The sequence below is a fragment of the Armigeres subalbatus genome, chromosome 2 (genome assembly GCF_024139115.2).
Source record: "Armigeres subalbatus isolate Guangzhou_Male chromosome 2, GZ_Asu_2, whole genome shotgun sequence".
Lineage (NCBI taxonomy): Eukaryota > Metazoa > Arthropoda > Insecta > Diptera > Culicidae > Armigeres > Armigeres subalbatus.
In genome coordinates, this window is record NC_085140.1 from 107,762,026 (window position 1) to 107,787,138 (window position 25,113).

The 25,113-nt window shown below is 42.8% G+C and overlaps 2 protein-coding genes across 5 annotated transcripts; one reads left to right on the forward strand and one right to left on the reverse strand.

The window, feature by feature from the left end:
• Positions 1 to 6,634: 6,634 nt before the first annotated feature.
• LOC134214899 (translocon-associated protein subunit beta) lies at positions 6,635 to 9,626 on the reverse strand. 4 transcript variants are annotated; one of them, XM_062694175.1, is made up of 3 exons: positions 9,472 to 9,626; positions 9,087 to 9,293; positions 6,635 to 7,372 (listed from the first exon to the last, which is right to left on the reverse strand). In XM_062694175.1, exons 2-3 carry the CDS (start codon positions 9,280 to 9,282, stop codon positions 6,987 to 6,989), a joined length of 582 nt encoding a protein of 193 aa, XP_062550159.1. In that variant the 5' UTR covers positions 9,283 to 9,293; positions 9,472 to 9,626; the 3' UTR covers positions 6,635 to 6,986. The 4 variants fall into 4 exon arrangements, with proteins under 4 accessions (XP_062550159.1, XP_062550160.1, XP_062550162.1 ...); XM_062694176.1 differs by having other exon boundaries at positions 9,451 to 9,585; XM_062694178.1 differs by having other exon boundaries at positions 9,416 to 9,574.
• Positions 9,627 to 19,748: 10,122 nt separating this feature from the next.
• Positions 19,749 to 22,165, forward strand: LOC134210614 (phosphoglucomutase). Its single transcript, XM_062686756.1, has 2 exons — positions 19,749 to 20,008; positions 20,076 to 22,165. The coding sequence occupies exons 1-2, from the start codon at positions 19,931 to 19,933 to the stop codon at positions 21,681 to 21,683; spliced, it is 1,686 nt and encodes a 561-aa protein (XP_062542740.1). The 5' UTR covers positions 19,749 to 19,930; the 3' UTR covers positions 21,684 to 22,165.
• Positions 22,166 to 25,113: the final 2,948 nt, after the last annotated feature.

Below are 25,113 nucleotides of genomic sequence, written 5' to 3' on the forward strand. Positions count from 1 at the left end.
TGGAGTGTGGTATGGGTGAATTTATTTCTTTTCAAAGGTAAAAGAAACGAAATTTGCTCAAACCCCACTTCAAAGAAATGCTAATAACTTAGCCGGGCAAACTCTAATCTTCTCGCGGTTTTCTGCATAACATTCTGTATTAAATTCTTCAAGATCTGAATGAGTATCATAGTTCTTCATCGTAAGTTGTGCCGTCCATCTGCAATTCACTGTTTTTGGATGTTTCGGCATACATTTTTGCATATAAACTTCCTACGAGTTTAGCACCGCCCAAACGTTGATCGATTTGGCTGAAATTTTGTCCAGAGCATCAGGGCATCAAATAGAACCAAATAAGAGGGCGGCCTATCAAAAAAATTACAAAAAGTTTTTCCCATACTAATTTGAGCCACCCTAATTCCCACACATCATCTATTCATCGATTTCAAAGCCGCATATATGATACAATCATACACAATCACATATATGATACAATCGGGGCCCTCCTTAGCCGTGCGGTAAGACGCGCGGCTACAAGGCAAGACCATGCTGAGGGTGGCTGGGTTCGATTCCCAGTGCCAGTCTAGGCAATTTTTGGATTGGAAATTGTCTCGACTTCCCTGGGCATAAATGTATCATCGTATTAGCCTCATGATATACGAATGCGAAAATGGTTAGCAACCTCGCAGTTAATAACTGTGGAAGTACTCAATGAACACTAAGTTGTGAGGCGGCTCTGTCCCAGTGTGGGGATATAATGTCAATAAGAAGAAGATATGATACAATCAGCTAATGCACGAACACGGATTTCCGGATAAACTAACACAGTTGATTAAAGCGACGATGGATCGGGTGATGTGCGTAGTTCGAGTTTCAGGAGCATTCTCGAGTCCCTTCGAAACCCGCAGAGGGTTACGGCAAGGTGATGGTCTTTCATGTCTGCTATACAACATCGCTTTGGAAGGGGTAATACGAAGAGCAGGGATTAACACGAGTGGTACAATTTTCAATAAGTCCGTCCAGCTTTTTGGCTTCTCCGACGGCATAGAAATTATGGCACGTAACTCTGTCCCAGTGTGGGGATGTAATGCCAATAAGAAGAAGAAGAAGAACTGTGAGAAGATGGAGGAAGCCTACATCAGACTGAAGAGGGATGCTAAGCGGATCGGACTAGTCATCAACACGTCGAAGACGAAGTATACATGATAGGAAGAGGCTCAAGAGAAGACAATGTGAGCCACTCACCTCGAGTTTGCATCGGTGGTGACGAAATTGTGTACCACTGGTGACTGCCGAAAATGATACCAGCAGAGAAATTCGGAGACGCATACTGCCGTCATACGCATATTTGTCCCATGTTTGCTTGGATTCCCTATATACATGGGACAATTATGCGTATAACGGCAGCATAGTGGCCTGAAATCGTACGTACTTTGGACTCCGCAAGACGCTCCGATCGAATAGAGTTCGCCGCCGTACCAAACTGACAATCTACTAAACGCTCATTAGACCGGTAGTCCTCTACGGTCACGAGACCTGGTCGCTGCTCGTGGAGGACCAACGCGCACTTGGAGTTTTCGAAAGGAAAGTGCTGTGTACCATCTATGGTGGGGTGCAGATGGCGGACGGTACGTGGAGAAGGCGAATGACCCACGAGTTGCATGAGCTGCTGGGAGAACCATCCATCGTTCACACCGCGAAAGTCGGACGACTGCGGTGGGTTGGGCACGTAGCCAGAATGTCGAACAGTAATTCGTCGAAAATGGTTATCGACAACGAGAAGGCGAGGTGCACAGCGGGCAAGGTGGATCGATCAGGTGGAAGATGACTTGCGGACCCTCCGTGGACAGAGCCGAATTGAGAAGACTTTTATATACCGCACAGGCCACTTTGGCCTTCATTTCATTTATTTTGTTTACATCTAAACAGATAACACTGAATCAACAATTTGACTCCACAATACACGGTTCGATGCAACATCTCTCCATCCTGCGCCCCACGCTCGCCAAGTCGTTTTTCACCTGGGCTATCCACCTCGGTCGCTGCGCTCCACGCAGTCTCGTACCTGCCGGATCGGAATCGAAAACCATCTTTGCAGGGTTGCTGTCCGGTATTTTTGTAACATGCCCTGCCCATCGTACCCTTCCGGCTTTAGCTACCTTCTGGATACTGGGTTCGCCGTAGAGCTGGACGAGCTCGTGGTTCATTTTTCGCCGCCACACACCGTCTTCTTGCACACCGCCAAAGATGGTCCTAAGCACCCGTCTCTCGAAAACTCCGAGTGCTTGCAAGTCCTCCTCGAGCATTGTCCATGTTTCATGTCCGTAGAGGACAACCGGTCTTATAAGCGTCTTGTACATAACACATTTGGTGCGGTGGCGAATCTTTTTCGACCGCAGTTTCTTCTGGAGCCCGTAGTAGGCCCGACTTCCACAGATGATGCGCCTTCGTATTTCACGACTAACATTATTATCAGCCATTAGCAAGGATCAAAGGTAGACGAATTCCTCGACCACCTCGAAGGTATCCTCGTCTATCGTAACACTGCTTCCCAGGCGGGCCCTGTCGCGCTCGGTTCCGCCCACAAGCATGTACTTTGTCTTTGACGCATTCACCACCAGTCCAACTTTTGTTGCTTCACGTTTCAGGCGGGTGTACAGTTCTGTCACCTTTGCAAATGTTTGGCCGACAATGTCCATGTCATCCGCGAAGCAAATAAATTGACTGGATCTGTTGAAAATCGTACCCCGGCTGTTACACCCGGCTCTCCGCATGACACCTTCTAGCGCAATGTTGAACAACAGGCACGAAAGTCCATCACCTTGTCTTAGTCCCCGGCGCGATTCGAACGAACTGGAGTGTTCGCCCGAAATCTTCACACAGTTTTGCACACCATCCACCGTTGCTTTGATCAGTCTGGTAAGCTTCCCAGGGAAGCTGTTCTCGTCCATAATTTTCCATAGCTCTACGCGGTCTATACTGTCGTATGCCGCCTTGAAATCAACGAACAGATGGTGCGTTGGGACCTGGTATTCACGGCATTGAAGGATTTGCCGTACAGTAAAGATCTGGTTCGTTGTCGAGCGGGCATCAACGAAGCCGGCTTGATAACTTCCCACGAACTCGTTCACTAATGGTGACAGACGACGGAAGATGATCTGGTATATCACTTTGTAGGCGGCATTAAGGATGGTGATCGCTCGAAAGTTCTCACACTCCAGTTTGTCGCCTTTCTTGTAGATGGGGCATATAACCCCTTCCTTCCACTCCTCCGGTAGCTGTTCGGTTTCCCAGATTCTGACTATCAGTTTGTGCAGGCAAGTGGCCAGCTTTTCCGGGCCCATCTTGATGAGCTCAGCTCCGATACCATCCTTACCAGCTGCTTTATTGGTCTTTAGCTGTTGAATGGCATCCTTAACTTCCCTCAAGGTGGGGCTGGTTGGCTTCCATCGTCCGCTGAACTGACGTAGTCATCTTCTCCGCTGCCTTGACTTTCACTGCCTGTACTCTCAGCGCCATTCAGATGTTCCTCGTAGTGCTGCTTCCACCTTTCGATCACCACACGTTCGTCCGTCAAGATGCTCCCATCCTTATCCCGGCACATTTCGGCTCGCGGCACGAAGCCTTTGCGGGATGCGTTGAGCTTCTGGTAGAACTTGCGTGTTTCTTGAGAACGGCACAGCTGTTCCATCTCCTCGCACTCCGCTTCTTCCAGGCGGCGTTTCTTCTCCTGAAAAGGCGGGTCTGCTGTCTCCGCTTCCGTCTATAACGTTCCACGTTCTGCCGGGTACCTTGCTGCAGTGCGACCGCCCGCGCTGCGTCCTTCTCCTCCAGAATCTGTCTGCACTCTTCGTCGAACCAATCGTTCCGTCGACTTCGTCCCACATACCCGACGTTGTTCTCCGCTGCGTCGTTAATGGCTGCTTTGACTGTATTCCAGCAGTCCTCAAGAGGGGCCCCTTCGAGCTCACCCTCTTCCGGCAACGCTGCCTCGAGATGCTGCGCGTATGCAGTGGCGACATCAGGTTGCTTCAGTCGCTCTAGGTCGTATCGCGGAGGTCGTCGGTACCGAACATTGTTGACGACGCATAGTTTTGGGCGCAGTTTAACCATCACCAGATAGTGGTCAGAGTCGATGTTAGCGCCACGATATGTCCTGACGTCGATAATGTCGGAGAAGTGCCGTCCATCAATCAGAACGTGGTCGATTTGTGATTCTGTCTGCAGTGGTGATCTCCAGGGGTACCTATACGGGAGGCTGTGTTGGAAGTAGGTGCTGCGAATGGCCATATTCTTGGAGGCGGCGAAATCAATTAGTCGTAGGCCGTTTTCGTTCGTCAGCCGGTGAGCGCTGAACTTTTCAATAGTCGGTCTAAACTCCTCCTCTTGGCCAACCTGAGCGTTCAAATCTCCTATGATGATTTTGACTTCGTGGCTTGGGCAGCTATCGTACTCACGTTCCAGCTGCGCGTGGAATGCGTCCTTATCATCATCAGTGCTTCCGGAGTGTGGGCTATGGACGTTGATTATGCTGAAGTTGAAGAACCGGCCTTTGATCCTCAACCTGTACATTCTTTCGTTGATCGGCCACCGCGCCTTTGCATATCGCCCATCACTATGAAAGCTGTTCCCAGCTCGTGTGTGTTGCCGCGGCTCTGGTAGATGGTATGATTACCTCCAAACGTTCGCACCATTGATCCCTTCCAACAAACCTCCTGCAGCGCTACGATGCCGAATCCACGGTCCTTGAGCACATCGGCGAGTATGCGTGTGCTCCCGATGAAGTTGAGAGATTTGCAGTTCCACGAACCGAGTTTCCAATCGCTAGTCCCTTTTCGTCGCAGTGGTCTTCGCCGATGGTTCCGGTCCGTACTCTCTTGTTGATTGTTCGTTGCGTGAGTTTTTTTTGGCTGGCTTACAGGGCCTGACACCAAACCCCCTAAATTTCCGGAGGACCATTCCTCCTTATTTCCGGTGGACCATGGTGCACAGTTTCACTTAGAGTCCCTCGCTGGCACTCGGACGATGATCAGCCGCCATGGAGAACAGACGCTGTTGTGAGCCGATCCTGACATGGAGAACAGACGCTCAATAAGATTTGCACCTCCGCAGAGGAGCAAACCCCTTCCATACGACCATAGTTCCCACCGGGGTTGGTTACCCGATCTTCCATAAGGTTGCTCGTATCCCGGTCAGCACCGCGGGGAGGTAGGGAAGGGATAGGAGTTGCTGGGTAAGAGGCTAAGGACCGCGAGATGGAGTCTATTTTATTCCTTCAGGTACGCGAAGTACCAATGGTACGCTTTACCCAGCATTTGCCGTGCCGTGCCACTTTGGCCTTAGTCTGAATAAATAATAATAATAAATAGTAGACAGTCTTTACTGCCGCTAACCGCAAGTCGAGCACATCTGTATATGGGCCTCCATATACATATGTGCTCGACTTGCGGTTAGCGGCAGTTTAGCTGTTGGATGGCATCCTTAACTTTGCTCAAGGTGAGAGCTGGTTGGCTGCCATCGACCGCTGAATGAATCGCCTGCTTTGAGCGTGCTTACAGCGGCACACTAGGAGGTAACTTTCTGAAATCAGTATGGCGAAAGGCATCTAAGGTTCGATTTCTCAAAATTAAGCACCTTCATCCAAAAAATATTTGGTAGGAGTAGTAGCGGATACCATCCTTCATAACCGGTACCAAATTATTTTTCATGAAAAGTTTTTTTTTCATGAAAAAACCCACGTTAGATGTCTTTCGCCATACAAATTTCTGGCGGTTAACTCTTTCCGGCTATTTTGTGCATATAGTATAGCGCCTGGATGTGGCAGCGGTGGGTAGAAAATCAGCCACTGCCAATAATTCATTGACGTAATCATCTCCTCCGCTGCCTTGACTCTTACTGCCTGTACTCTCAGTGCCATTTATGTAAGTGTTCCTCGTAGCTTTTGCGGGACGCGTTGAGCTACTGATAGAATTTGCGTGTTTCTTGAGAACGGCACAGCTGGTCCATTTCCTCGCACTTCGCTATTTCCAGGCGGCGTTTCTTCTCCTGAAAAAGGCAGGTCTGCTTTCTCCGTTTCCGTTTCTGACACGTTCCACGTTCTGTCGGTTCCCATGCTGCAGCGCGACCGGCCGCTCTGCATCTGCATTCTCCTGCAGAGTCTGTCTGCCTGCACTCTACACCGAACCAATCGTTCCGTCGACTTCGTCCCACATACCCGACGCTGCTCTCCGCTGCGTCGTTAATTGCTGCTTTAACTTGTATGGAGGCTGTGCCGCCATGAGTCTCTGCTGCGATGCCCAGCTGGGTTCCAGTCTAATGCTTATGTACCGATATCCGCTACTACGCTTACCTTTTTTTTTGATAAAGGGACTGAATTTCAAAAAATCAAACCATATATGCCTTTTGCCATACTGATTTCTTTAGGTGTGCCGCTGTAAGCACGCTCATCGTGGGTATTCATTGACCCTACGCCGAGCTGATCATCGAGCTCGCATTTCAAGGTTAACTAGAGAGTGATGATTTTCACGAAAAATATATAACGACTAAACTGCCGTGAATGTCATATTTGGACAGATATGCGATTCATGGCAGTAAACTACTCAATCTATATTAACAAACGTTATTCGCAAAAATAGCTTAAGAACAAACACATATGTTATGTTTTCAATCTCATTTATTGTATGGTTTGACTCGACATAACAAAAATCAAAGCCATCCTGCGCTTTGTTCCTGTTCACAGAAAAAATGCAACAACTTTCTTTAAGCTTCGATGAACTGAACTCTTTAAACTATCTCACGTTCAAATTTATAAAACTGCAACAAAAAAACTGGGTGGCTTTAGAAGTGATGAGAATTATGAAACGGAAAAGCGCGTCCTTACGTGTAATAAATTAGTCTTTCCGATTTGGTGTCCTGCGAATTCTCTCGCCGGGAGACACAACCCGAAGCAGTAAAAATCTGCCTCGCCTTCATCTTATTCTAAATGCTAAAGCACTACATTCAGCTCCTCAGTTGACCTTTTTCGTTGGTTTGGCCAACAGCTCGTACTTCGACTTGGAGCTGAACCACAGCGCGTAGGGAATGGCCAGCGAGGGCAGGGTCATGATGGCGAATGCGAACCAGTCCAGGTAGTGCGACGAGAACTGCTTGTTGAACTGGGCCTCGGCAACAATGGCACCCTCACCCGGCTCGGAACTGACGGCGAACTGCAGCTCGGTGACTTCCTCCGCTGGCTGGTAGTTGACTTCGGCGGCAGTGAAGTTGAAGTAGCCGTAGGCCTTCGGTCGCACCACGGCGATGTGGGTGACGTTGGTCTGCGGGGCAATGCGATCGATGGTGGCCGACAGTTGGCCTCCGACGACGGTGAATGCTTCCGGGTGGAAACCGTTGTCGACTGTGGAAGAGCAAAAATTTGGTTTATTTTATTAAAAACTTATTTAAATTTTAGAATGCTGTCTATTTTATGTTAGTTATATTATAAATGTTAAAACAACAGAGGTAATAAACTATTAAGGAAGATTGTCGCTCTGTCGTCACTGGCGAAATATCTTTTGCTGGCCAATCATACTTGACAATAATAACACAGGTAATAACACAGTAGCAATCGCTGTTGGTGGCTCTGTAAAGCTAAAAGCATATTCCCATAATACAATCTGAGATCTAATCAATAATGTGATCTATACCTCTGATTCCCCAAAAATGGTTGGTACCGAGTCGAGTAACGAAAGTATACTACCAAGTATACTACCCACCGGTGGTGAGAATGAATCATCGCTTTCACCAGCAGTCAGGAGGTCAGAGGTAGAACAAAGTAGGTAGAGGTAGAACAAAATCGTTCAAAAAGGTGTCTTATATTTTAGTGTTCTTGCCCTTAGATACATTCAATCTATTCTACAAGCATTCTAATTGGTTGAAACAGTGACCTATTCTCACCCCCATTTTACCCATTGTCACCCTCGACGAAGGTACCTATAGTAACATGAGGAAAACCCAAATTAAGCCACCTATTAGTGGTACTGCCTTTCTCTCACCAACCTTTTCGGTTTGGTTCACCATTTTCTTTATATTTTTGCCGATCGTTAAAAGATATTTGCTCAGTTTGTCGAGCTGAGTCGATTTGTATTTAACACTGGGTCTACGAGCCTTCTATGAAAAGTTCGCATTCGGAGTGAAATTATAGCTTTTCGGTACAACTTTGTTCATTGTTGTACGAGAAAGGCAAAAATATGTAATTGTTGGAAACCAAAAAGTGTTTAGCCAAAGAGATTTATAATTCCCAATGTCTCAAACATTTCAACCACTAAAAATCTTTTGAAGCTCAATAAGATAGCTCTTTGTACCTATACTCAACTGCTAATACTGTCCTAGTAGATATAGGTATGATTAAACATTAGTAAACATCAGCCGGGTCCATATCTCTCGTTTCTATAACATGGAACGTGAAACCTCGGATCATCTGCTTTGCAGTTGTAGTGCTTTCAACAAGTGCATATCTAAATTTTCTCATAGTGGCTTCAAACAACCAAGAGATGTGGAATGTAAATCATGAAAAGAAGCCTTCCATATACCACGTGCAGGAGGAGTTAGGTAAATGTCCATGGCCAAACTTCTTTTTTTTTTAGAAAATTATAAAATTCAACTCAATGAACGTAGTGGTTCTGCGCCTCTATGAAAAAAATGTTCCCAGGAAGTACTTCATACCCGCAGCAAATATTAGTTGCAAAGTATTCTGCAAATGTTTAAGATAACAACTTCATGATTATTGCAGTTTCGTAAAAGGTTTCTTATAAAACGCAGAATTACGGGCAGGTGGTCAAGCCACAAGTTTGAAAACAAATTCGAACTAAGTTGAATGATATAAAACCGTATGCAACTCGGTAGATGAATGAGCATGGCGACAAGTTTTTGGAATATGCCTTAACGTACACTTACTGTACAAGAAGAGCAAAAATGTAGGAAATTGAATGTCTGGCGAAAACTTTAAACTATCCGGAATGTGAACACAAACGGTGGTATTTTCCAAACAAATACAAGAACAGTAGACCGAAATTCTGTGGATCATTTTTGTGCAAATGTCGTAGGTCGTATATCACAAACAGGACACTCACCTAGCTGCACATTGACGGCCGCTCCGGAACCGACGTTGTAAAGCGTATACTTGACGACGATGTCGCGGTTCTCTACAAGGTATTTGTTCAGGATTTGCTTGGACACCAGCAATCGTGCCGTACTCTCTTCGTTGGCCACACTCAGCTGACTCAGGGCAAACAGTCCCAGCACGGCGGCGTACACAAAGTTCCTCATCGTCTTTTTGTCTGGAACCAGAAGGGAAATTAATGAAAGTGAGCGACGTGGATGTTCAAACCATCACTTTTCTCAATGATTTTGAAAAAAATTCCGGGCTATTTCTACATTTTATAGCACTGTAGAAACTTACGCGTAATATTAATTTGTTACAACCTGAAATCGTACCGGAAAATCACGGATTTTTACCTAATTTCACCACGAATCGAACCACGTCCAACGTGAATAGTACCGAGCAACGAAATAAAGGGGAAAATGTCAGCCGCCACACCAGCAAATCAATCCAACACCGCAACCGAGCCAAAATACGTGTACGCTAGCTGTCAGTGGCAGATGTCAAACTTATGTCGATGTGTGCGTGCCTGCAGGCATGTGAATTCGGTGGATTCGGACTTTACACCTACCCAAGCAGTTATCGCCACCACAATTAATGTTTCGATTTCTAGTGGCCGGAGTTGGAACTAATAAAATAAAGAAATTAATAGGCGGATTCGAGAAGGATCCAGTGGAAGAGTGCGCTGCGAGAGTTTGGGAGAAAAGTCGTCAGAAGCGATTATTTACATTCAAAATCAAATTTTTTCCATCAAATTTACTTCACTTTTTGGTATATAGTCTCATGTTTTCCACTGGCAATGGCTTCTTAAACTCTTTAAGCAGCTGTTGAAAACAAATCCCACCCAAGTAAGCAACGAATGAATTATTGGCAGTGGCTGATTTTCAACCCGCCGCTGTCACATCCAGGCGCTATAGTATATGCGCAAAATAGCCAGCATGAGTTAACCACCAGAAATTTGTATGGCGAAAGCAATCTAACGCGGGTTTTCTCAAAACTAGGAACTTTTCATGAAAAACTATTTGGTATCGGTTATGTAGGAAGGTGTCCGCTACTATGCCTACCAAATATTTTTTCGATGAAGGTGCTCTATTTTGAGAAATCGAGCCTTAGATGCCTTTCGCCATACTGATTTCAGAAAGTTAACTCCTAGTGTGCCGCTGTAAGCACGCTCAAAGCAGGCGATTCATTAAAAATCCGGGAATTCATAACCAAGATTGTGCGGTGGAGGTACTGCAAGAGATGTGCTGTTTAATCGGAAAAATCATATGCAAGCACATACCGGATGGAAGCTCATCCCAAAGAAAACAAAATTTTCTTCCAATCTGCGACTATTTCAGCTTTCATAAATGATTGGATTAATCATAAAACGCGAAAACCGTACTCCCTCCGTATGCTGCCAATGCACTTTTTTGGCCAACGACACTTTTTTCGTGGTTCTTGTGACGACCATCAGATGTCGAAATGATCGATGAGCTTTACTCAAATTCGCCTATGGGATCTGTTAAAATATTTTGTAACGCGAAAAACGTTTTTAAGAAGCCCCCACCCCTTCGTAACAATCCGTAACAATGAATCGCCTACTTTGAGCGTGCTTACAGCGGCACACTAGGAGTTAACTTTCGGAAATCAGTGTGGCGAAAGGCATCTAACACAGAAAAAAATTCCATGGTAACAATGGATCAATCAAGGTAACTCATTTTGCACTCACCGCATCAAAACAACAGCGAAACTGTATATGCATATTCCTATTCGTGTGTGTTTGACAGAACATGTCTACGGTGGCGCGATCTGCTCGTTTCATAGCGGCAGTTTTTGCTTATTGATTGGTCCATTACTATTTTGTAGCCACAAGTTTTCAGTTAAATGAATTATTGGCAGTGGCTGATTTTCTACCCGTCGCTACCACATCCAGGCGCTATAGTATATGCGCAAAATAGCCAGCATGAGTTAACCGCCAGAAATTTGTATGGCGAAAGACATCTAATACGGGTTTTCTCAAAATTAGGAACTTTTCATGAAAAAATATTTGGTACCGGTTATGTAGGATGGTGTCCGCTACTACGCCTACCAAATATTTTTTCGATTAAGGTGCTTAATTTTGAGAAATCGAACCTTAGATGCCTTTCGCCATACTGATTTCAGAAAGTTAACTCCTAGTGTGCCGCTGTAAGCACGCTCAAAGCAGGCGATTCATTAACCATGCATTCACCACTGATGCGAAAGACATCTAATGCCGGTTTTCTCAGCAGTAGGAACTTATCACGAAAAACTATTTGGTACCACTTAAGTAGGAAGGTGTCCGCTACATACTACGCCTACCAAATATTTTTTCGATTAAGTTGCTTATTTTCGAGATATTAAACATTAGCCTTTCGCCATACTGATTCCCAAAAGTTAACTCCTAGTGTGCCGCTGTAAGCACGCTCAAAGCAGGCGTTTAATGCAAGACAAAATTATCAAAACGACTTATCTGCTTTTGGAAACAAAGATTCAAACGACGATTTGACGAATCTGATAACTCTCCAACGCAAACCAACACCACCAAAAGGTAGGTGAAGGTTTCCGCTACCTGTTGATGGTGTTAGTTTGCGTGGGAGAGCTATCAGATTCGTCAAATCGTCGTTTGAATCTTTGTTTACAAAAGCAGATAAGTCGTTTTGAAAATTTCGTCTTGAATGAATCGCTTGCTTTGAGCGTGCTTACAGCGGCACACTAGGAGTTAACTTTCTGAAATCAGTATAGGCGTATTTGAGTAAAGCTTATCGATCATTTCGACATCTGGTGGTCGTCACAAGAACCACGAAAAAAGTGTCGTTGGCCAAAAAAGTGCATTGGCAGCATACGGAGGGAGTACGATTTTCGCGTTTTCTGGTTAATCCAACCATTTATAAAAGCTGAAATAGTCGCAAATTGGAAGAAAATTTTGTTTTCTTTGGGATGAGCTTCCATCCGGTGGGTGCTTGCATATGATTTTTCAGATTAAATAGCACATCTCTTGCAGTGCCTCCACCGCACTATTTTGGTTGGTTATTTTTAATTCGCGGCTTATTTGGGTGGAATTCGTTTTCAACAGCTGCTTAAAGACTGTAAGAAGCCAATGTCAGTGGAAAACATGTGACCATATATCATAAAGTGAAGTAAATTTTATGGAAAAAATTTGATTTTGAATGTAAATAATCGCTTCTGTCGACTTTTCTCTCAAACTCTCGCAGCGCACTCTACTACTGGATTCTTCTCGAATTCGCCTATGGTTCGATTTCTCAAAATTAAGGACCTTAATCAAATAAATATTTGGTAGGCGTAGTAGCGGACACCATCCTTCATAACCAGTACCAAATAGTTTTTCATGAAAAGTTTCTTATTTTGAGAAAACCCGCGTTAGATGTCTTTCGCCATACAAATTTCTGGCGGTTAACTCATGCTGGCTATTTGCGCATATACGACAGCGCCTGGATGTAGAAGCGGCGGGTAGAAAATCAGCCACTGCCAATAATTCATTGGAAGAAAATTTTGTTCTCTTTGGGATGAGCTTCCATCCGGTGGGTGCTTGCATATGATTTTTCCGATTAAATAGCACACACCTCTTGTAGTGCCTCCACCGGATTTTAAATTCGCGACTTATTTGGGTGGAATGAATCGCATACAGTTGCTGGTTTCTACCCGCCGCTGCCAGCACCAGGCGCTAACGTATATGTGAAAGTAGCCAGCATGAGTTAGCCGCAAGAATTTGTATGGCGAAAGACATCTAACGCGGGATTTCTCAAAATTAGGATCTTTTATGAAAACTATTTGATACCGGTTATGTAGGAATGTGTCCGTTACTACGCCTACCAAATATTTTTTCGATGAAGGTGCCTAATTTTGAGAAATCGAACGTTAGATGCCTTTCGGAATACTGATTTCATAGAGTTAACTCCTAGTGTGCCACTGTAAGCACGCTCAAAGTAGGCGATTCATTGTTTCTAAAATGTATATACTAGAGTGGGGCGTTTGTATGCGAGGTTGTATGGAAAAACGCAAACTTCATTTAATCAAGTGAGATCAAGGTTTTTCTGAATCGTATTGGGAACCCAATCAACTGCAAAATATGAGTTCGATTGGTTGCGACTTCGCATGCCGCATCGCGTTTGGATTTATATGGAGATTAGTATGGGAAAACGTACTTTTTCACATTTTTGCTCTTAGCTACTTCAATTTATCATCAATCACGTGACTCAATACGTTAGCATATAGTCTGAAAGGTGCCGAAAGACTTTTCTGAAGAAGGTACGTAGCTGGAAGGTCTACACAAATTGTTATTACGTTTGTAAAATTGATTGTTCAAACCATATACAAGAAATCAATGTTTCTGCCAGCACTACTGGACAACGTATGGTTATCGAAAGACAAACCTATCTGCCTTCTGGTCGGATTGTTTTCTTTGTGAAATGATTCCGGATAACTCCCATTAGCTCCAAAGCCTTACACATGAATGATTTATTGGCGGTGGCAAAAGGTAGGTGAAGGTTTCCGCTACCTGTTGATGGTGTTAGTTTGCGTGGGAGAGCTATCAGATTCGTCAAATCGTCGTTTGAATCTTTGTTTACAAAAGCAGATAAGTCGTTTTGAAAATTTCGTCTTGAATGAATCGCTTGCTTTGAGCGTGCTTACAGCGGCACACTAGGAGTTAACTTTCTGAAATCAGTATAGGCGTATTTGAGTAAAGCTTATCGATCATTTCGACATCTGGTGGTCGTCACAAGAACCACGAAAAATTGTCGTTGGCCAAAAAAGTGCATTGGCAGCATACGGAGGGAGTACGATTTTCGCGTTTTCTGGTTAATCCAACCATTTATAAAAGCTGAAATAGTCGCAAATTGGAAGAAAATTTTGTTTTCTTTGGGATGAGCTTCCATCCGGTGGGTGCTTGCATATGATTTTTCAGATTAAATAGCACATCTCTTGCAGTGCCTCCACCGCACTATTTTGGTTGGTTATTTTTAATTCGCGGCTTATTTGGGTGGAATTCGTTTTCAACAGCTGCTTAAAGACTGTAAGAAGCCAATGTCAGTGGAAAACATGTGACCATATATCATAAAGTGAAGTAAATTTTATGGAAAAAATTTGATTTTGAATGTAAATAATCGCTTCTGTCGACTTTTCTCTCAAACTCTCGCAGCGCACTCTACCACTGGATTCTTCTCGAATTCGCCTATGGTTCGATTTCTCAAAATTAAGGACCTTAATCAAATAAATATTTGGTAGGCGTAGTAGCGGACACCATCCTTCATAACCAGTACCAAATAGTTTTTCATGAAAAGTTTCTTATTTTGAGAAAACCCGCGTTAGATGTCTATCGCCATACAAATTTCTGGCGGTTCACTCATGCTGGCTATTTTGCGCATATACTATAGCGCCTGGATGTGGCAGCGGCGGGTAGAAAATCAGCCACTGCCAATTATTCATTGGAGGAAAATTTTGTTTTCTTTGGGATGAGCTTCCATCCGGTGGGTGCTTGCATATGATTTTTCCGATTAAATAGCACACACCTCTTGTAGTGCCTCCACCGGATTTTAAATTCGCGACTTATTTGGGTGGAATGAATCACATACAGTTGCTGGTTTCCTACCCGCCGCTGCCAGCACCAGGCGCTAACGTATATGTGAAAGTAGCCAGCATGAGTTAGCCGCAAGAAATTTGTATGGCGAAAGACATCTAACGCGGGATTTCTCAAAATTAGGATCTTTTTATGAAAAACTATTTGATACCGGTTATGTAGGAATGTGTCCGTTACTACGCCTACCAAATATTTTTTCGATGAAGGTGCCTAATTTTGAGAAATCGAACGTTAGATGCCTTTCGGAATACTGATTTCATAGAGTTAACTCCTAGTGTGCCACTGTAAGCACGCTCAAAGTAGGCGATTCATTGTTTCTAAAATGTATATGCTAGAGTGGGGCGGTTGTGGGCGGTTGTATGGAAAAACGCAAACTTCATCTGATCAAGTGAGATCGAGGTTTTTCTGAATCGTTTTGGGACCCCAATCAACTGTGCAAAATATGAGCTCGATTGGTTGCGACTTCGAATGCCGCATCGCGTTTTAAATTTATATGGAGATTAGTATGGGAAAACGTATTTTTTCACATTTTTGCTCTTAGCTACTTCAATTTATCATCAACCGCGTGACTCAATACGTTAGCATATAGTCTGAAACGAGGTCTGAAAGGTGCCAAAAGACTTTGCTGAAGAAGGTACGTAGCTGGAAGGTCTACACAAATTGTTATTACGTTTGTAAAATTGATTGTTCAAACCATATACAAAAAATCAATGTTTCTGCCAACACTACTGGACAACGTATGGTTATCGAAAGACAAACCTATCTGCCTTCTGGTCGGATTGTTTTCTTTGTGAAATGATTCCGGATAACTCCCATTAGCTCCAAAGCCTTACACATGAATGATTTATTGGCGGTGGCTGATTTTCTACCCGCCGCTTCCACATCCATGCGCTATCGTATATTCTCAAATAGCCAGCAAGAGTAAACCGCCAGAAATTTGTATGGCGAAAGACATCTAACGCGGCTTTTCTCAAAATTAGGAACTTTTCATGAAACCGGTTGGTACCGGTTATGAAGGATGGTGTTCGCTACTACGCCTGTCAAATTTTTTTTCGATGAAGGTGCTTAATCTTGAGAAATCGAACCTTAGATGTCTTTCGCCATACTGATTTCAGAAAGTTAACTCCTCGTGTGCCGCTGTAAGCACGCTCAAAGCAGGCGATTCATTACTTTGAAATAACACTCAGTTAAATTATTGGTCTACATAATGAATTATTGGCAGTGGCTGATTTTCTACCCGCCGCTGCCACATCCAAGCGCTATCCAGCTTTCCACGCTAGCCATAATGGCGGGTGCTATAAATATATCTGACAGTAACTGCTTCCGACGCTGAACTGTTTTCGGCGCTAGTCGTATCTAAGCAACTATTTTCACGTTGTTTATTGTTATGAGAAAGAAATGAGGAAAATGCAACTTTCGTAACTAACTTTAAATAATTGAAAATTATAGTGCTTAATATCACAAAATAATTGCGAATATTTCTTTTTCAGGTCGAAGTTATCTTCCCATTAATTTGACCTATTTGTATGGAGTTGGAAAATAGCACAAACATTTGAATTTGAACAACAGTTTGCTGCCGCAGCTGATATTTTTGGCTAACACGCAACGGGCAGAAATTAAACATTCTCAAAGCTTGTTTCGATGTTTCGTTGTCCAAGTAGTTTCGAAGGGCTCCAATTCAATTTCTCGGGCGTCTGCATTTAGTTTTAGTTTCCTACTAATATGGATAATTGTATAATTAATGATCCATTTACCTCCACAGGGCCAACAAAGAGAGAAGGATTCCCGCTCTCCAAATTCAATATGTGCAGCATAGTTAAAGTAGAAAATCTCAGTGGTACTAAGATTCACGAGATACAGTATCCCCCCGCTTATCCGGATCTCGCTAGTCCGACGACTCGTTAGTCCGGATCTCGCTAATTCGGAATTTTCCGGATTAAAAAGTATCAACACCCATTTAAACACATTATGCTGTCAGTTTTAAAATTTGTGCTGTGATTTTGTTTTGGTTCATTTGTATGGATTTGACAGTCGGATTAACGAGAGAAACCCCGATAGTCCGGCCATACATTTGTCGGATCAGCGGGGGTATACTGTACCATGTATTATGTGGCTAATTAAGCTACGTATCATGCGTGAAATACATGTACTGGTTCATATTCAATACCTAATAGTCTTGTCTCCCGTGAATGATAATACTTTATTTTCCACTAACGCTTTTCCGGCAGCAATATTGGACATTTATTATTATTATTATTGTCTTTATTTCAGAGGCTTTCAGCCCTAGGCTGGCTCACCTCTTGAATATTGGACATTATTTTTCCACAATCATGATTAAATTATCCAAAAAGTGATTAAAAAAGGACTACACAATCAGATTTAGTTTGATTTGATGTGCAATACCGCTGCAGCGCAGCTGTAGTTTTGCTATAGCTTATTGACTTTGATTTTATTATCTACCTATGTTTTAGTCATATTTTAAGAAAAAAGCGAATATTTTCTTTAGATGACCACCAACAAACAATATATAATGAATTATTGGCAGTGGCTGATTTTCTACCCGCCGCTGCCACATCTAGGCGCTATAGTATATGCGCAAAATAGCCAGCATGAGTTAACCGCAAGAAATTTGTATGGCGAAAGACATCTAATGCGGGTTTTCTCAAAATTAGGATCTTTTGATGAAAAACTATTTGGTACCGGTTATGTAGGAAAGTGTCCGCTACTACGCCTACCAAATATTTTTTCGATAAAAGTGCTTCATTTTGAGAAATCGAACCTTAGATGCCTTTCGCCATACTGATTTCCCAAAGTTAACTCCTAGTGTGCCGCTGTAAGCACGCTCAAAGCAGGCGATTCATTCTCAAGCTTCCCTGGGCACTTGATTGTTGTAGAGCTGCTTATTAAACCTTAAGCTGGGGATGTAAATAATTCTAACACGTAAAAGTGGGTCTTTTACTGGGAAAAGGTTATTCCACTTACATTTCTTGTTCCTGAAACATTTCAACAAATGATTTAAATATTTTAATTATAAATTGATCAGTGAACGATTTATTTATTCACACCGCCCTTAGAAACGAGCTTCACTGAGCATAGGCATTTGAATATATCACAAGCGAATCGAAGGCTTCAGAGGTTTTAAACTTCAGAACAAGTTTGCAATAAACCCACTACCTACTAGCCAGTATTGTTGCCGTCAAGCTGCTTGAACGGTATGGCGAGCTACCAAATGCTACTGCAGTGTTTCAAGCCTCTATGTGTAGTACACTCTTTGGGTTCTCGCCGCGCACGAAATGCGAAATTTGACGTTGAGACCTAAAAGTATGAACAATTTAGAATTGAAAAACTTAAGCGATACTTGCAACTTCTTCATTGAAAATCGTTTTTTCTGCCCTCAGTAAACAAACAAAGTAAAATGGTTGCTGAGATACGGAATTAGCGTCGGAATCAGTTAAGCGTCGGAAGCAGTTGCTGTCAAAATTGTTTATAGCATCCGCCATTATGGCTAGCGTGGAAAGCTGGATAGTATATGCGCAAAATAACCAGCATGAGTTAACCGCCAGAAATTTGTGTTTTCCTTCTTTGACATTTAGCTCCCCTATCCTCGCCAGCAATAAAAGATGTTCCGGACGGCGACGACAGCGACAATCTTTATCTAGTAACTAAAATATCTTTTTAGTTACCAGATAAAGATTGTCGCTTCGATTCCCTTTGTTCTGCTGTCCGAAACATGTGTGGTACCTTACTGTCAAATCGTATGTATTTTTCCTTGTATGTATTGACATTTAGATCCCCTTTATTCTCGCCAGTAAAAGATGTTCCGGACAGCGACAATCTTTATCTGGTATTTATTGTCGGCGTAGCACCAAGTTAGAATTCGGAAGTCGGGACTTCCGAACCGAACTTTCTTCCGAAGTTTTATCTGTCAAACTAACTGATGCGTTGTTTAGCGCATCTTTAGGCGAATCCAGCGCACTACTTCCGAAGTTGGGAAATTTGCCTGTATTCGGAGAAAAATCCAACTTCGGTATAAAAAGCGTTATAAGTTTATTCCGTATGGACAATAACTAAAAAAATATCTTCTAGGTGGATATTGTCGGCGTAGCACCAACTTAGAATTCGGAAGTCGGGACTTCCGAACCGAACTTTCTTCCGAAGTTTTATCTGTCAAACTAATTGATGCGTTGTTTAGCGCATCTTTAGGGGAATCCAGCGCACTATTTCCGAAGTTGGGTTAATGAATTATTAGCAGTGGCTGATTTTCTACCCGCCGCTGTCACTTCCAGGCGCTATAGTATATGCGCAAAATAGCCAGCAAGAGTTAACCGCCAGAAATTTGTATGGCGAAAGTCATCTAACGCGGGTTTTCTCAAAATAAGAAACTTTTCATGGAAAACTATTTGGTACCGATTATGTAGGAAGGTGTCCGCTACCATGCCTACCAAATATTTTTTTGATGAAAGTGCTTAATTTTGAGAAATCGAACCTTAGATGCCTTTCGCCATACTGATTTCAGAAAGTTAACTCCTAGTGTGCCGCTGTAAGCACGCTCAAAGCAGGCGATTCATTGCCTGTATCTGGAGAAAAATCCAACTTCGGTATAAAAAGCGATCTAAGTTTATTCCGGATAGACAATATATAAATATTTTTTGTTACGACCACCAGGTGGCGGAGCAACTTTCTCTTACGCCTACCCGTAAAATAAAATGGAAACCAACCTTATTTTTCTCGTTCTCTTGACTTTTTTTTTCTAAACATCGTATGTCGAGGTGTCCTCGTCGATCATTTTTAATCGATATGTTACGGCTTGTTATACAGTTCCGAAGCATTTCATATATTTTTTGGTAGAAACGGCAAAAACAAATTTGGCTCGAATATTTTGAATTTTTTAAATGATCTCCTGCAGGACATGTAATTTTATATATTTAGTAAATCGTGTATCACGTCACCGCATTGAACATCTTCGTTTGTGTTGAATATGGTTATAATTCGAACACCCCTAAGAAACTGTCTCTTCATTGCGTGCAGGCGACCTTCACACGACATTGGAAACAGATAAGATCGTTCGGATTGGCCAAGAAAACATACATTCGTTAACAAACTTCCTCAAAAGAAGCAGGTTATTCCTTGTAGGTAATTTGAAAACCTTGCATTTAAAGATTCACACAGTGCAATAGAGTTAGACAAGTTATAAAATATTTGTGATCGATTGAACAATGGTTATAACCGTCGCCACTGTAGCCACAGCTCCCTTTGAGGGCCAAAAGCCTGGTACCAGCGGATTACGAAAGAAGGTAGGTTACTACTATTCCGAATAGCGAATATTGTCTAACCAGCTCCGTTCTCCTTGTCGCTTGAAAGGTCAAAGTTTTCACCCAGAAAAACTATACGGAAAACTTCGTACAATGCATTCTAGACGCCAACGAAGGTGCTTTGGCGGGATCAACGCTGGTGGTAGGTGGTGATGGCCGTTACTTCTGCCGGGAGGCTTGCGAGCTGATTGTTCGAATGTGCGCTGCCAATGGCGTGGCCAAAGTTCTGGCTGGTCAGAATGGCATTTTGTCCACACCGGCCGTTTCGAGCCTAATTCGTCGCAACAAAGCTTTGGGAGGAATCGTCCTTACCGCTTCGCACAATCCGGGCGGCCCGGAAAACGATTTTGGAATTAAGTTTAACTGTGAAAATGGAGGGCCAGCTCCTGATCACTTTACGAACAAGATCTATGCCTTGTCCGGCGGAATCAAAGAGTACAAAATTGCAGAAGGACTGGACATCGACGTGTCGAAAACGGGTGTTAATAATTATGACATTGGCGGAAAGCCCTTCGTGGTAGAGGTGATCGATTCTGTTGCGGACTACGTCCGCTTAATGAAAGAAATTTTCGACTTCGACAAGCTAAAGAATTTTGTTAGCGGAAAATCACGGAATGGACAGCCACTAAAGATGAGAATCGATTCGATGAACGGAGTCACTGGAAGTTACGTCAACGAAATTTTCGTCAATTCACTGGGAGCTTCGAAAGACGGAGTGGTTCACACAACTCCTCTGCCTGATTTTGGGGGATTGCATCCGGACCCCAACCTGACTTACGCTAAAGATTTGGTTGAAGCCGTCCGCAGCGGAGATTATGACATCGGGGCGGCATTCGATGGGGACGGTGATCGGAACATGATCATCGGTCGTAATGCCTTCTTCGTGACTCCAAGCGACTCGCTGGCAGTCATTGCTCATTACCTCGAATGTATTCCATACTTTAAGAAGCATGGAGTTACCGGTTTGGCCAGAAGTATGCCTACCGCTTCCGCGGTTGATTTGGTAGCCAAAGCTTTGAATAAGGAACTGTTCGAAGTCCCAACTGGTTGGAAATATTTTGGAAATCTGATGGACGCTGGGCGTCTGTGTCTGTGTGGGGAAGAAAGCTTCGGAACCGGTTCAGATCACATCCGTGAAAAGGACGGCATTTGGGCCGTTTTGGCCTGGTTCTCAGTACTAGAACACACTGGAAAAAGCGTCGAGGAAATCTGCGTAGAACATTGGAAGCGATACGGTCGCAACTACTTCACTCGCTACGATTACGAGGAATGTGACCTGGCCCCTTGCAACGAAATGATGGCTACTCTTGAGAAGACCATCACCGATCCCTCCTTTGTCGGAAAAGATTTCTCCGCCGGTGGAAAGACCTACAAAGTCAAACTGGGTGACAACTTCAGCTATAACGACCCCATCGACAAATCCGTGTCCACCAAGCAGGGTCTTCGAATTGTGTTCACCGATGGAAGCCGCGTGGTGATGCGACTCAGCGGAACCGGAAGCTCCGGAGCCACCGTGCGCCTCTATATCGATTCCTACGAGAAGGACAACGTACTTGGCCAGGCATCGGATATGTTGAAACCGTTGATCGACATTGCGTTGGAAATTTCCAAATTACCTAGCTTTACCGGGCGCAATGCGCCGACCGTCATCACGTAAGCTGCTATCGCGTCATTGGACAGTTAGAGAAATGTAGCACTGTCATCAAAGTAGATCTAAAAGTTGTAGTCGCTTCCAGAAATAAATCTGTATCAAACTGTTATCAGCACTGTTGACACAGTCTAAGAAGCAAGCCAGAGTAAACGCGACGAGCGATGCGATGCGACGTGACTCACATAAAAGAATAGCAATCATTATCAACCGGCTTTCAAATTGCACTGTCGCGTCGCGTCGTATCGCACGTCGCGTTCACTCTGGCTTGCCCCTAAGTGAAAATTTGCATAGTCATCATCGTTTTGTCTGGTTCCTTATTGCCAACTGTGAATAATATTATTGTGACACGTAGGTCTATCAGAAGCCAATCAATCATTATTTGTGCATTTTGTTTAAGTTTTATTCTTGTAACGTTGTTAGGCTTGTTTGAAATATGTAAAGGAAGTAATAAAATAATTAATAATAAAATTTGTCTTCTAATGTTGATATACGCATCGTTTTTTTTAATGACAATTTTTCTAGCTTTCTAGCCCATTTTTATGGTCCACCATTTGGCATAATTGTTATTTAAGCTGTGTGATAAGTAAGATTTGTCGAGTCATTCAGTTGCGTTGTTTTTACCATACGCGGGCAGTACTTGATAATTGAAAACAGGATTGTATGGCGTGGCAAATTAAGAACAAAGAAGCTTCCTGTTCAAACGGGAACATTTCAAATGTTGACACACCGACCAGCAAGATAAATCAGCATTACATTAATTTTACATTGGTGGCAAGTTTTGTTTTCCATGTAAGGGTATGCCAGAAAAAATGCCAATTTCTCCCTTTTATTAGGCAAGGAATTCGTATTTTCTCATGCGTTATAAAGTTTTTTTTAAGAAATCATATTTTCGCGCTCTCCCAAACGCTCATACATTCAGACATGACTTATATTTATCAAGTTGATTAGGGGGAAAGACGGCTTTGGCAGGTTTTGTTCTATTAATGTCAGGGGGGTTTTTGTCAACCAAATTTTATAAAATTTACCACCATATTCTTTGATATGCAAAGAATGTTTAGGCAAAATTTGAGCATAGTCAGTCATAAAAAACTCCCCTGTCAATAATAGAACAAAACCTGCCAAAGCCGTCTTCTTCTTCTTATTGGCATTACATCCCCACACTGGGACAGAGCCGCCTCGCAACTTAGTTTTCATTAAGCACTTCCATAGTTATTAACTGCGAGGTTTCTAAGGCAAGTTATCATTTTTGCATTCGTATATCATGAGGCTAGCACGATGATACTTTTATGCCCAGGGAAGTCGAGACAATTTACAATCCGAAAATTGCCTAGACCGGCACCGGGAATCGAACCCAGCCACCCTCAGCATGGTCTTGCTTTGTAGCCGCGCGTCTTACCGCACGGCTAAGGAGGGCCAAAGCCGTCATTCCCCCTATATTGGTCACAGGCAAATTACAGGGTATGTGACAAAATCGGAAAAAAAATTATTTAGATACAATTTTTTAATTCATTTCACAAATATTAATCATTCTATGCCTTGGAAAGGCAAAATGCGTGAGCGGTAGGGGAAACTGGACACACATGATCCCCACTTTTTGTTTAGGATATTTCTCGATGTAACATGCACTGATTTGCACGCTTTTTGATGGACTTGATAAAGAATTTAATTAGTTATTCAAAAACGTCATTGGAAACAATTATTTGTTCATAAAAGTTACCAAAAACTCAATTTTGCCGAAAGATAGAAAATTTGGCATTTTCAAAACTTGCGGCACACTTGATCCCCATATTATGGAAGGTCAAACTGGTCTATTCTCAAATCCTAACAATTATTCATAGTCTGTCGTAATAGCAGTCGTGCGAAAATGAAATATTGTTGGTATTAAGGTCACTCCTGACGGAATCCAAGTTTCAAAGTGCTCGCGTTTTCGGGGGCACACCACTCGATACGGAGGCGGTGCACAACTGTCATTTTTATTGATTTAGCTTTGTTGTACGTTGCTTCCGTATCGAGTGGTGTGCCCCCGAAAACGCGAGCACTTTGAATCTTGGATTCCATCAGGAGTGACCTTAAGCAAGGCAAGTATTTTGGTTCTCGAATAGAGTAAGAGTGACAGATATGTAGAATGTCGGCTATAGCAACAAAGTTGGCATGGTGATGATGATTTATCTGCAAACCATTCACTCCACTGAAAGCCAGTGGTCATATCATGACAACCATGATGTTCTCAAGAGGATCTCTTCTGAAAATTGGCCACACTGCAAATGCCATGGCCAATGGTAAATATCCCTGAGTGCCTGTTTTGGGACCAACGAAAAAAGTCTGTGATACATCGAGATCGGCAGACTACTACCAATACCAAAACCGTGATCATACCAGGATGCTGACTTCATACATCAATATGGTGACAGGGCCATCATCCTTTAAACATCATATTTTTCTGTAGTGCGTGTTATTACTACACAAATGCGATTTCTCTTAAACAACTCACCAAAAATTGTTGAATGAGCCTATTATTAAAAATTCTTTAGGAAGATTTACAAATAAATGGTGACAAACTTCCTCTAGTTGCAACGGAAAGAATTGAATACCAGATCGAACAATACTGATTTTAAGCCCAGTGATTTGTTGAGTATTTTCAAAGCTTAATTTATTGCGAGAAAAGAGAAAAATTCTAATTTTGCGGAGCAAAGAAGAAGAAGCAGAGTGTCGGAAACTTCAAAATGGCATGCACTGTACGAAAAGTGTTGATATTTCTTGATATTAAGAATATTCGAATGCCTTCAAATTATCATAAAACTTGTTTAAAAAATATAGCGGCATGTAACACTTGTTTAAAGTTGCATATTCCCGTTGATTTTAATAATAAACATTCACACCGAAAAAATAAACCAAAATTTTTTACCGTGCAACAAGTGATTTGACGTTTGCGGCAGGGATGCCAGATGATATTTTCAATTGTCTTCACAGTCGTTTAAAAATGTCTTCAAATGTCTTCAATATTAAAATTATGATTATCAGCGAGAAATTTCAAAATCCAATAGATTTGTAAATATAATCATGTCCTTGTTCTCGAGCTTGTTCTATTGATGTGGAATAATGGTTATTTTTTTAACTTTCAAATGAATAAATGGCAGTGGCTGATTTTCTACTCGCCGCCGTCACATCCAGGCGCTATAGTATATGCGCAAAACAGCCAGCAAGAGTTAACCGCCAGAAATTTGTATGGCGAAAGACATCTAATGCGGGTTTTTTTTCGAAATTAGAAACTTTTCATGAAAAACTATTTGGTATCGATTATGCAGGAAGGTGTCCGCTACCATGCCTATCAAATATTTTTTTGATGAAGGTGCTTATTTTTGAGAAATCGAGCCTTAGATGCTATTCGCCATACTGATTTCAGAAAGTTAACTCCTAGTGTGCCGCTGTAAGCACG